At 31.8% G+C, this 12212-nt stretch overlaps 1 protein-coding gene across 1 annotated transcript; it reads right to left on the reverse strand.

The window, feature by feature from the left end:
• Nucleotides 1-6915: 6915 nt before the first annotated feature.
• LOC106720135 (lebocin-1/2) lies at nucleotides 6916-7624 on the reverse strand. The gene has a single exon (XM_045686967.1). It carries the CDS (start codon nucleotides 7607-7609, stop codon nucleotides 7040-7042), a length of 570 nt encoding a protein of 189 aa, XP_045542923.1. The 5' UTR covers nucleotides 7610-7624; the 3' UTR covers nucleotides 6916-7039.
• Between the last annotated feature and the right edge of the window lie 4588 nt (nucleotides 7625-12212).

The raw sequence follows: 12212 nt of genomic DNA on the forward strand, positions 1-12212 counted from the left end.
TTGGCTTCACGAAGCATATTAACAATGCACTTTGAGTTGTATAACGCTTTTAAACGACTAAAAAGTACTAAGCCGAAGTTACGTTTGGAACAAAGAAACCGCGGCGCTTAATTAGTGTATGTAATTTTCTTTAGCCACGTTCAAAAGAGAAAGAATGAATAATTGAATGTGTTTATTTCATTAAAATATAATAAAAATCTTAGTTAATAAAGAAGCGAAGTTAATTCACAATATAAAAAGTTAAGTAGAATTCAACAGAATAGACTCAATATCCCATCGTATATCTACTTCTGTTACGATAAAGAGAATTTCTTCTTAAATATCGGTTGTATTTTTTTCCGTATTTTACCGTTAAACTGTATACTTGTATCAAAACATATTGCTGTTTCTATTTTTTAATGGAAACGACTTGGGATTGCACTATGTTACAACACAAGTGTCACAAGTAAATAAGCTTCTATCAGTGATCACGTTACAGTCCAATCAGTTAATCATAACGTCTACCTCAAGTCCGGTGAAGCTGTAATGCCTCTTCAAGGCAAACAGTGACTACTCAGTCACAAAAAAATCACGATACAAGTTTTGTTGCTAAGCTACAATAAGCAAATGCTAAGTGAACGTGTTATTGAACCTTCGCTATATCGAAACTTAAGGCACGCCCTCGAATAACCCCATTTCATGATTACCTTACCTCGCACTTACTAACCATCAGGCTTACGTGCAAATCTGTAACTAGGAATTAATATGCACGTGTTTTGTAGTTTTACACAAAGTCGCATATGATTACTACAATAACAAAAACCACGGACTATAACGGTAATTATGGAAAGTCTATTAATTTAAAAAAGATACAAAATTATTATAATCGTTCAATGATAAACCGAACGCAGTAAACAAGATACATAGAACTGCATTTGTTGCCTGAAAAGTATAACAACAGAAAAGTAAACTAAAATTTAGTTAGGTTAGTTAATGCAACAATATTGTGACTCTAATCTGGTATCCCATTGGTGACATTTGCGGCATAATCTACTGTCGAATTTGTAAATAGCGTAATTATCATATTAGTACAAGTTAATTTTGACTTTGTGAACATTTAGAATAAATAATTTGAATATTGGTACGGAATTATCAGAGTTATAAATATTTATAGGCATTAGGAAACAGTATTGAGTTGGTATCATGGTTATTTTCATGGATAACATTTATAGCTTTTTTTCTATATTTATAAAATAAGATGATGAACTCTACGCTCCAAAATAATTACATGCTCAAATTAACTTTGCGCTAACGTTGAGCTATTACCCGAAACATTAACTAGATGCTAAAACTAGTTAAGTTGTAATCACGTGTCTGATTACATAACTAAATTCTGAATTTACAACTTATTTTATGCTCAGTAAGGGCTACAAAAATATTTCAAAACCAATTAAGAACCAATTTTTTAGAATTTTTAATCCACGAGAATTTAGATCTAGTAGTAAGAAATCAAGTCAAAAGTAAAATGTGGAGTAGCAGATTTGTGTCAAATGCATAGAAATTCGATATTTCTACCTCTCATAGTTACAGGTTGAATGATTATTTATTTATATATAAAAAATCGACCATGACCGAACACGAAACCGTGTTCAGGCTTTTGAATTAAAAGTTAGGTCACCCGTTAATAACTAAAAAAAAAACCCTTTACGCTGAGGTTAAATGTAAAACGGGGCCAACCCAATTCTCTAACCTTCAGTCGTATGACCTTTAAACATGTGGGCGAATTGAGATGTTATCAGCGACTTTTGCAATTTCTTCCTGAATCCGTATAGCAATGGAATTACGAATGAATTATTGCGACAATTTTACAAACGCCAAAAACTTGTCTTTTACTTTTCTAATGTTTAATTTTAATATGTGCATTTTAACATTTCATGCCAGTACAAATGGTCATGTTTATAGATATTATATTAGTAGTACCTTATATTCATAGATAGTATTAAAACTCAATTGATTTATTTTTTACCTTTTATTGACTGTTTCTGTCTGTAGATCTTTTGTGTGATTTTTTTTATTAAAACACTAAATCTTTCATTCTTGCATATCTTCCCCACGGTATTTGAACTTGATCATGTCTCTGTTATCTATACAATCTATAAAAATATATAAACAAACAAGGCCATTATCATTTCAGTTAGACGATGAAGGCGTCACTATTTACTCGTAACTACCGGGACCATTATGCGAAGTAATTCTGCCAAATAACTTAGACTTCATTTTAGAGTTAGCCGTTAGAGACTTATTTTCGTTCCCGAACTCTTACCTGAAGTAGTAATTAATTAATAAAAAAACAAAAACATCAAACTCCACTGAAACCTTTGACCCTACAGGTAAGAATACAAATCATAAATAGCCACTAGTCACATCTGTCATTAAACTTACAGTTTATGTATTAAAAATTAAAAATATTTTTACATGAAAGTTCAACAAAATTCATCTCCAAAAATATTCCAAATAAATTTGGATGTAAACAATTCTTTCATCAAATTCAATAAGTTTACTGACGAAAATATTGTCGGTTACGAGAGGCGTTTGTTTTTTCATAATATTACACTTTATCAATCTATAGAAACGAGATTAATGGTTTCAAACATTTTCTCAGCGCTTGGCCCAAAGATTCACACTCAATATGCCAAATAATAAACTGTAAAGTAAAAAGATATAGGTAACCTGGGACATCAAAGGTTTTTTGCCGCCCAATTAGACATTGGGTAATTTTCAGAACAGATAGACTTAGATGACAAGGGGCTTTGTATTTTAATAATTGTCTACCTCAACTTAACGGTTAATTCGCTTTCAGATACTTAAAAATGACGCTTTTCTATTGTAATTTTACGTACATGTTATTATTGCCATACATTTTAAAAATTCACGTAACGATGACGTGTACGATAAAAACATGTGCGAGGGTGGCTTATAGGTTGAAGTGTACGTTGCCACGCTGTAAATATTCATTTTAGGTCAATTGTACGACTAATGAATGAATGGCTTTTTTGCCAGCCTGAATATTTATATATTTAAGCCAATCATCGTTGCTATCTATATTTCGTTTCGATCCAACGCCAAAATTAAGTAACGTCATATTCCGTACATGGTAACCATTGCGATTTTTGACTTTTTCAGTTTTTTTTTTTTTTGGAAAATAAGAGATAGAATGAAGTGATGTTGCCAAATAAGTTTAGTTTATAAAAACGTGTTTTACCATAATTATTTTGCAATTTACAAGTTTTAGCGTAATATCTAGTTTGTCTGTAGTTAAGGGTTTTGCATTTGTACAAGTTATAAATGTAAAGTTCTATCGGTGTATTTGCAACGGCATGATCCTGTCTGATTTTAAACAAACGCAGTCGATTGCGTCGCGCACCCCTTTTTATTGATCCAATGGGTACTTTTATGCAGTGCCATAAAAACCAATAGGGTTTTAAAACTTGATAACATTCTTATTGCATTACATTACCTGCGAACGAAAGTATTCGATGTAATCACAATACGAACAACACAAAAAAACTCTGCAGTATCATGAATATGTGATTAAATCTTGTTTTTAGTACATTGTACAAGTAATAGAGATAGTTATATAAAATACCAATATAGCCCAATTTCTCTCCCGCCAGAGATTGGGGTAAATGAAGACAGGGTAAAGAGAATGGGATGAAGTCTCTTAGCTGGCTGGCTAAAAGCTTTTCTACTAGCGATTTAGTTTTAAGACAATTATTTCGCTTTTTGTCTGTATAATAAGAAACGAATATTTTTTAATAAATTTTAATTTAAAATTTAGGCTAAGTATACCTACCTTTTCGCAGTAGAACGAGGGCATTACGCCTTGATGGATCTAATGTAATTCTGTTTAAAATAAAAGTTTTTATTAATTTATAAAATGTGCCAAATTAATAAAAGCTTTTATTAATTTGTAAAATGTGCCAATATATTTATATTCAAAATAATATGTACTTATTTTTAAGGATAAATACTTTTTTGGTATAAAGACTACATTTATGTAGCCGCTAGACCGTAGTGAGACATCCTGTGGTTTTGTTGTAAAATGTATAATAAATTTCACGTTCAATTAAAAGAACTAAAACATCGCGGCAACATATTTTCACAGAAGTTTCTACCAAATAACGGTGGCGGTAAAAAATTCTCCTAACATTAACTGGCAGGCTGTACAAAACTATGTATAAACTTTCACTGCCTTATTAATTGTGCAAATTCCGAATTTAACAATGCCGCTGGATCGCACGATCTAAAGTTTTTCTTTTTAATTTACTGCTTGGTATTTATTATTAAAATACTTTTCATAATTACTTGGTATTCTAGAAATATCTTTCTTTATGATAAACAATTTAATAAAGATTCCTAATTAATTTAAACTGATTTCTTTTGAAATTAAATTTTATACTATTTATACCTGAACTTCAAACAAAACATTTTGAATTTTCATTTCATTTGCTTTAAATAAAATATTGAAACAAGTTCTTAAAAAGCAGCAAACACTATTAAATACGCTAAGTATTGCTTCTTTTACAAACTTTAGAAGAAAATATTAATTAACGTTTAGATAAAATAACAATTGTTCAATGTTATAAATTGTTAAAAGGCACTCATGCGAGATGTTTATTCTAAGAATATATTTGTTCACCTGTATTCGTTCTCAAATACGTACTCGACTTAACGAATCTCATCGAAAAATATTGGATGTTTTTATCGAGTTTAAAATTAGAACTGGTTATATAAAAGAGTTTTATGTCCTACAATAGAAGAAGAGTAAAATGAAAGGGTTTATTTACCTATCTTTGCTTAAAGCTTTTCTCTTATTTTGATTTATTTATTTCTCTTGTCTTGGTAACGGTTCTAAATAAAAATAGCCTATGCAATTCTACGTACGATTCTACATTAATTGATTATAGTTATGTACTAATATTTTTTTTGTTTTAATAACAACAACACAATTTTTAGATGTGCTTTATATACGTGTGTTAAAATAGAAACAAAGGTTAAATCAATATTGTATTTTGCAAGCAGTTGATAATACACTGCGTTGAGCTGAAACAGGTTTTGAGGCGTGACCTATTTCTATTGTCACTTTTTATAATGAGAGTATGTCTGCAACAAAATGTGGTTAATTAATGTTTTACACACGTTTAATAAATTGATGATCAATTTTATTATTGATTTTGAAATTAAAATTACAGCAGAGTTGAAATAAGAACAAATATTGCAATACGTGATTAAATAAAGAGCCGCTAAAATATGCCGCAGAACTTATAAAACTTTAAGTTGAGTACAGATATAAAAGAAACCGAGTATACTTCATTAAAGCGCCTTTTGGTTTTAAAGAGCAATCTACGAGAATTTCTTGCTTACTATCTTTGTTTGACATTTGAGACAACGCTGGAATTTGCTTACACCACCTTAATTACTGAACGCTTCATATTTTTCTCAGCTTTCGAATTGTTCAACTGACTAGCACTCTCCTTTGCACCTCACTTCGTAATTCACTTACACTTCTGAAGCTCTGTCAGCTTAATAAGGCTGCAGTTGTATTGACAATGTAATGTTGCTCATCCGGAGCTTCAGTATACGTAAAGAACTGCAACCTGTTATAAATTATAAACATTGCAAAGAATTTAAATTTTTATTAACAATTACTTATTTACTAACTAGCTGTCGCCCGCGACTTCGTCTCCACGGAATAAAAAAAAAAAACTTAATCAATAACCTACGTCTTCTTCCCGACTATGCTCTACAGCTACGTAAAATTTCATCGAGAACCGTTGACCCGTTTTGGAGATACTTTGTAACAAACAACCATCTATCTAAACATTCGCATTTATAAGTAAATTGATATAGTTTTAAGCACTTCTATTTTAAATGTCTATTAATTTATTGGTAAAATTGTAGAGATGTACTGGTACAATTTTTTTCCTATTGCCATTAGTATTTGCAAATCAATTCGACATTATAATTTAAAGAAAGGAGTTTACTGTTCTTACGGTTATTTCTTCTGTATTGAGAAAAAAATATCCATCCGTAGAAGAAATAACAGCAGATTAAAAAAATAAAGTAATAAAAAAGCTTCTAAATGTTACTCAACTGTCGGGTCGGTTAATATGTTTGGAACTGTTTATTGCCATCTAAAAGGTCAAATGTGGGTTTTCAGCAAAAAAATAATTCATTCATTAAATATAACGTAGACTCGAAATGAATATTTATAGCGTGATAACATATTTCTACCACATAAGTCTATTGATATTATATGTTTTTATCGGAAAGGTCATCATGGCATGAGTTTCTCGTTGCTCGAAAAATATCGTTGGGCACGAAGTGGCTAATGATACTTTCAATACTTACATATTTAACGGTTACCTGACCTAGTTCGAATACCTAACTTATTGGATTAGGGTTATCGAATCAATTCTCGGTTGAGAAAAAAAAGTGCGTCGTTTATTCATGTGGAATGTCTCGGTGAGGTTGAATTAAAATTTTAAATTAAATACAAATTTCGGATTAATAATTAAAATAAAAATTTGAATTTTATTTTTCTGCAGACTGAGAGCTAGCTCCAACTCCATCCTGAGCACCATAGCATGGAGATTTGACTCTCCACTGTTACTAGGAATTGTTCGTAGATGCATTTCTAACAATAACCTGGTAACAAAATAATTTAGTATGAACTGTTTTATCTTATTTTATTAACATAGTTGTAGGATCTGTTGTTTTTATTTTATTTTGTGCTAACACTATATGGATGTAACTGGTCCGAAATAAATGTTATTTTATTTTACTTATTTTATTTTATTTTTAAAACAAAATATGGATAAGTACTAAGTTTAATAATTATTAAAGGCACAAACAAGTAATTTCAAGAACAAATATTTCTGTAGTTCAGTTATAAGATATTTACAATACAGATAATAAATCTTACTTTAAATTATAAATAATTAGTCTTGTTCTGGACAAAGGTATACAATAATTCTCCACTTCGACACTCCTGCGGTAATTAATTCCGAGACTTAATTCTGAGTATCTGTCGAGGATCCGTTTTGACATTTGGGTTCCAATTTGGGATCACCACATCATGGTAGGTTGGCTTCTTAAATCCTTGAAATTGAACGTCGCGTGGGGACCGCACGTAGATGGGGAAGGGCGGGTAACGTGGTCTAGTAGGTGAAAATGTTGGAAATAGAGGAGGAGTTTGGATACTTCTTGCGTTACGACGATTGTAGCCAGGATGAGTGGCGCCTGTGTCCCTGCTACCAGTTGAGGTGCTGTGGCTTCCACTGGAGTGTTTGGAGCTACGGGAGTCGAAGCTTCGGGCGACTCTGATGTTGGGGTCCAATTTGATGTCGTCAATGTAAGAAGGTAAATAAGGGTGCTCTCCAGTGGAAGGTGCTTTGATTACATCATCACCTCGGTACAACCACAGTGGTTCATCGTTGACTTGTCGTGCCATTCGTATCACCGGCCTCTGAGGAGGCGGTCTATATGTAGGTCTAATTAAGCGATCTCCGCATAACGATTCACCGACTAACACGGCCAGTATTGCAAAAATAGGTAAAAACTTCGCCATTTTCTATGTTAAGTGCTTCTCCCAATTCTCTCTGTGTACTATGCTCGGATCTCTTAGTTTGCGATCATTTATACCTAAGTTAAAGGAAACTGCAGGTTCTTTACCGAGCGATATCTACGACCGAGAAACGGGAAATAACCTAGCGCTCTTACGATCATGTGGCGTTTCATTTACTTAAGTAAAGATTGGAACTTCACAAAAGATAACGATGACCTAAGTGATCTTATTTATTTGCTATCAATTTGAAATTCATTCAAAATCAATAATAAATATTTAAAACATATGAACACCTTACCAACTAGTTTATAAATATTTTATATAATACTAGCTTTTACCCGCGACTCCGTCCGCGCGGAATAAAAAATAGAAAACGGGGTAAAAAATATCCTATGTCCGTTTCCTGGTTCTAAGCTACCTGCCCACCAATTTTCAGTCAAATCGATTCAGCCGTTCTTGAGTTATAAATAGTGTAACTAACACGACTTTCTTTTATATATATAGATTTACGTTTACCAGCTTCATGTCACTGGTATGTGTAACTTTCTGAAGAAGTCCGTTGGAATTTACTGATACATGTTATCCGACAACAAATAATTAATAGTCGAAAACTAATTTTCTTTACATGAAATTTTAACAAATCAAATTGCAGTTTTATTTTTGAACGTTTTTCTTTATTTTTAAGTTGTTTTAATCTTGTATCAATAAAACTTGAACTAGTAAAAACGTGAAGATGCTTAAAAACTAGCAACAAGAGTGCATAAAAAAATAACAACTTTATTAGTATCCAATATTAATAATTAAGGGGAAGTACCAAGTCAGATTTTAAACGCTGAGTGACAAATTCACTCATTAATTTCTATGCAAATCTATGTAAGTTTTCCTTAATCGTAAAAATTCAGTCGAATTGATAACCTCCATCTTTTTGAAGTCGGCTAAAAACTGATTTCAATACTTTTCGAAGAAGTTATAAAAGTCTTGCTTAGTAATATCTCTACTGTTTTCAGTTGTTGCAAAACAATTAACAGCAATTAACTCTCAAACATCTTTGAAGTGTAATTTAACCGCTGCATAATTTTGGTCGACTAAAGCAATCCGGCAAACCGCCAATTACTTACATTTGATTTTGCCTTTTGACAGTCCAGACATGCAAAAAATAAAGTTTTCGATACTTAGAAGTTATAATTATAGATACTTTAGAGTGGATCTAATACTTCTGATAAACTTTTAGTTTTTGCTCCTTTAATATTTTTCGTACTGTCAATTGTGTGCTCAGTTACGAGAGTTCAAACCTAGGACTCTTTTAATTTAGGTGGCAACTCTCAAGAAGAAACTTTAATAAAACATACTCTTTTGTATATTCTAAAAATTTACAAAAAGCAAATACAAAATAGCTTTAATAGTAATTTATAAGTTTTATTAAACATAAAAATATATTAGTCTTGTTACATTTAAGCAATTATAAAAGTGTAAGATATGTTTAAAATTGTATCGAGTATTGACACTAAATGCAGTAATACTTCTGACTTTATCATTATATCGTGGTGTCAAGTATTAATAATAGAGGATAGAGGTTCTGTTTACTGCTTTTGGAATAATTGTCCATTATATTCCGTCTGTGATGCCCCCGTGTAAAGGCTCCCGGCGATACTTAACGTATTATTTGAATGTATCCTGGTGGTCCATTATAACGAGGCTGACACAATGATTCTCGTACAAAAATGGCCTGAACGGCTAGTATAAGTTTCGCCATCTTCTATGTTGTGTGCATTATTATATCTTATTGCAAATTGTTCTCAGAGCTCTCGGGTCCAGAAGATTAATATGCACACGGGAAAAGCGGGTTAGTTACTCGGCGATATCAGCGACCGAGAAACGGGAACGTATCGGTCTTAACTCTCATAAGATAACCTCGGCGCAGTCGCAAATATACCTATGTATCATTTTTTGTTTGATGCACTATAATTGATCGGAATGATATATTGATATGAACTTTACAGAGGACTTTTCAATTTTTCGATATCTATAACTAGCTTTTTCCCGCGACTCCGTCCGCGCGGATAAAAAAAAAAAGAAAACGGGGTAAAAATTATCCTATGTCCTATTCCTGGTTCTAAGCTACCTGTACACCAATTTTCAGTCAAATCGATTCAGCCGTTCTTGAGTTATAAATGGTGTAACTAACACAACTTTCTTTTATATATATAGATAGATAGATAACCTTCTTAGATCTATTAGTATAAATTTATGAGTATTCACGTCGTTGTTTTCACTACAGGAAAATCTGTAGAAAAACATATTATATCTGAATTTTCCATTTCAGAAAATAAGAGCAAATTCACATTTACTTCGTATACTTAGTAAAACAAGTCACAGTCAAAAGATTTTGAATTAATGATTACAATACAACCAGGTTTAAATCGATAAAGAGAGCTAAATTATCGTTGTATTTAATTAAATAAAAATATTGTTATTTTAATGCAAATTTATTATTTCTTACAATACACATAGTTCCAATTAATACGAACAAATCAATGATAAAGATAACATATAAACGTAATTATTATGTTTTGAGTTATGTTTATTATGTATTAACCTCAAAAGATAACAATAGAGATATTTAATGATGATATATGTAGTAGATAGGTGGAGTAAACCAGGGTCGTGTCGGTGCAAACACAGGTAAGGAAGTGCGGTAGTGCTTAGTTTTGATGTCAGTTCGGCTTTGATCTTCATTCAAATTTGAACTCTCAATACTTCTTGGTTTTCTCAGTTCTGGTAATAATTTGTCTTCAGTATATCGTCGTAAATGTAATTCGTCAATCTTGAGAGCTTGTTCAATGTCGTTGTTGTATAAGTTTTGTGTCTCGTATATTACTGCTTGAGGTATTTGTTCTATAAACAATCTTCCAGGTCCGTAGGTCGGATGACATATCGCCTCACTAACTATGAGTGTAACAATCGATATAATAAGCTTGTACATCTTGACCAACACAAATTAACAACTTCAGACTCCACTTCCAGATGTAGACTGCACAATAAGCTCTGAAATTACAATTATTTATAGTATACACTGATATCTTTGGGTATTTTCTTATACGTCACTGCTATCGCATTTTTTCCCACGGCATATGGTCCACGTAAATTGACAGCGTGTAGTCACTGAGGAATTTACGTAAACCGTTAATTCAATTGACGAAATAATTTCACAAAAAATACTCTTAAATGTATTTTATTTTCCAAAATTCAGAGAGATGCAAATATGTTTGACACAAAATTGCAGTGAAAAGTCATTTTGAGATATTTTGTATAGCAACGTTATATGAAATAATCAAAGGTGGGCATTAACTCGTTAATCCGTTAATCGTTAATTAACGAAGTTAACATTTTCCTTAACGGATTAACTTTTAAGTTAAATTCAAAAAGTGTTAACGCTCTTATTAACTTCCGTTAAATTCTACTTCCGTTAATTTAGTCCGTTAATTGTTACAATAGACATTTATTGACGTGTTGTCATTTTATTTAAATAATGCATCAGGCTACATTCGTAAGTTCGGCTATGTTCGGCGACCGTTGGCGAGTCGAATGGTGAACGAGAACGAGAGAGAACGAGAACGTGCGAGTGTGATGCATGTTATAATACAATACACCGAGCGGCCGGGATAGACGTGATCAAAAGAGTACCACAGAATGCTTGTTAGAAAATAGTGACGATTTAAACAAACTTACCTCTATCAAATATTGCGAAGTGTAGGCGCTATACACCTTCAAAGTTTAATAATTATTTCACATTTACACAAATGTCTCGAAAGTCTTTATTACATTTGATTCACATTAAAACTGGTTTTCATTTATTTAACATCACTTTTTTTAGAACAAGACTTTGTTATAAAATCAACATCAGGTTCGAAAACACACACACGAAACACTTTACTCTTAATACAATAATTGTTATACGTAAGACGCAAAATCTATTAAAAATGATAAACTCTGCGTTGAATAGCAATCAAAATAATCGAAAGTGCATTACTCTTCAACGTCGTACCTAAAATACAACTTAACTTTGTTGCAGACAAAATGTTTATTTTAATGTTGGAGTTTAAAGACAACAAAAAATATAAAAATAAATAGTTTATGGTTCATTTGAAAAAGCGTACAAATAGGATTTTTTTGTCATTGCGTAGATAAGAAACAAACAATGAAAAATAAATTTAAAAATTCGAAAGACGAAATGTGCACGCAATAAACGTTCCTCAAAAACAAAAGGGATTTAGGTGTTTATTACCGTCGTTTGTTTTTTTGGGGCTTTTTCATAGTCAACGAAAAATAATTTTACATTTTAAAAATGTGAACAAAGGATCAAATGGACAGCCGCACAGAGAATACGATAACGAACTCGATGGATTTATTGCCCCAACCCTTCTAATTGTCGGGGATGCACGTGCGATGCGCAAAGACAAAAGCGAAGATAATTTGTTTGTTTACAAAAAAAAGTATACGACAAAACGAGAAAGAATGAGGAAAAAGATAAAATAATTATGTTAGTGAAATAATGTTAAACTGTGTTATACTAAATTTAATATTTGAAATGTTGCCACAAGTGACC

This window comes from Papilio machaon, chromosome 4, assembly GCF_912999745.1.
Source record: "Papilio machaon chromosome 4, ilPapMach1.1, whole genome shotgun sequence".
NCBI classification, from domain to species: domain Eukaryota; kingdom Metazoa; phylum Arthropoda; class Insecta; order Lepidoptera; family Papilionidae; genus Papilio; species Papilio machaon.

Bases quoted from the DNA above. Each gene is read 5' to 3' on its own strand.
- LOC106720135 (XM_045686967.1), bottom strand. From the start codon at position 7,609: ATGGCGAAGTTTTTACCTATTTTTGCAATACTGGCCGTGTTAGTCGGT.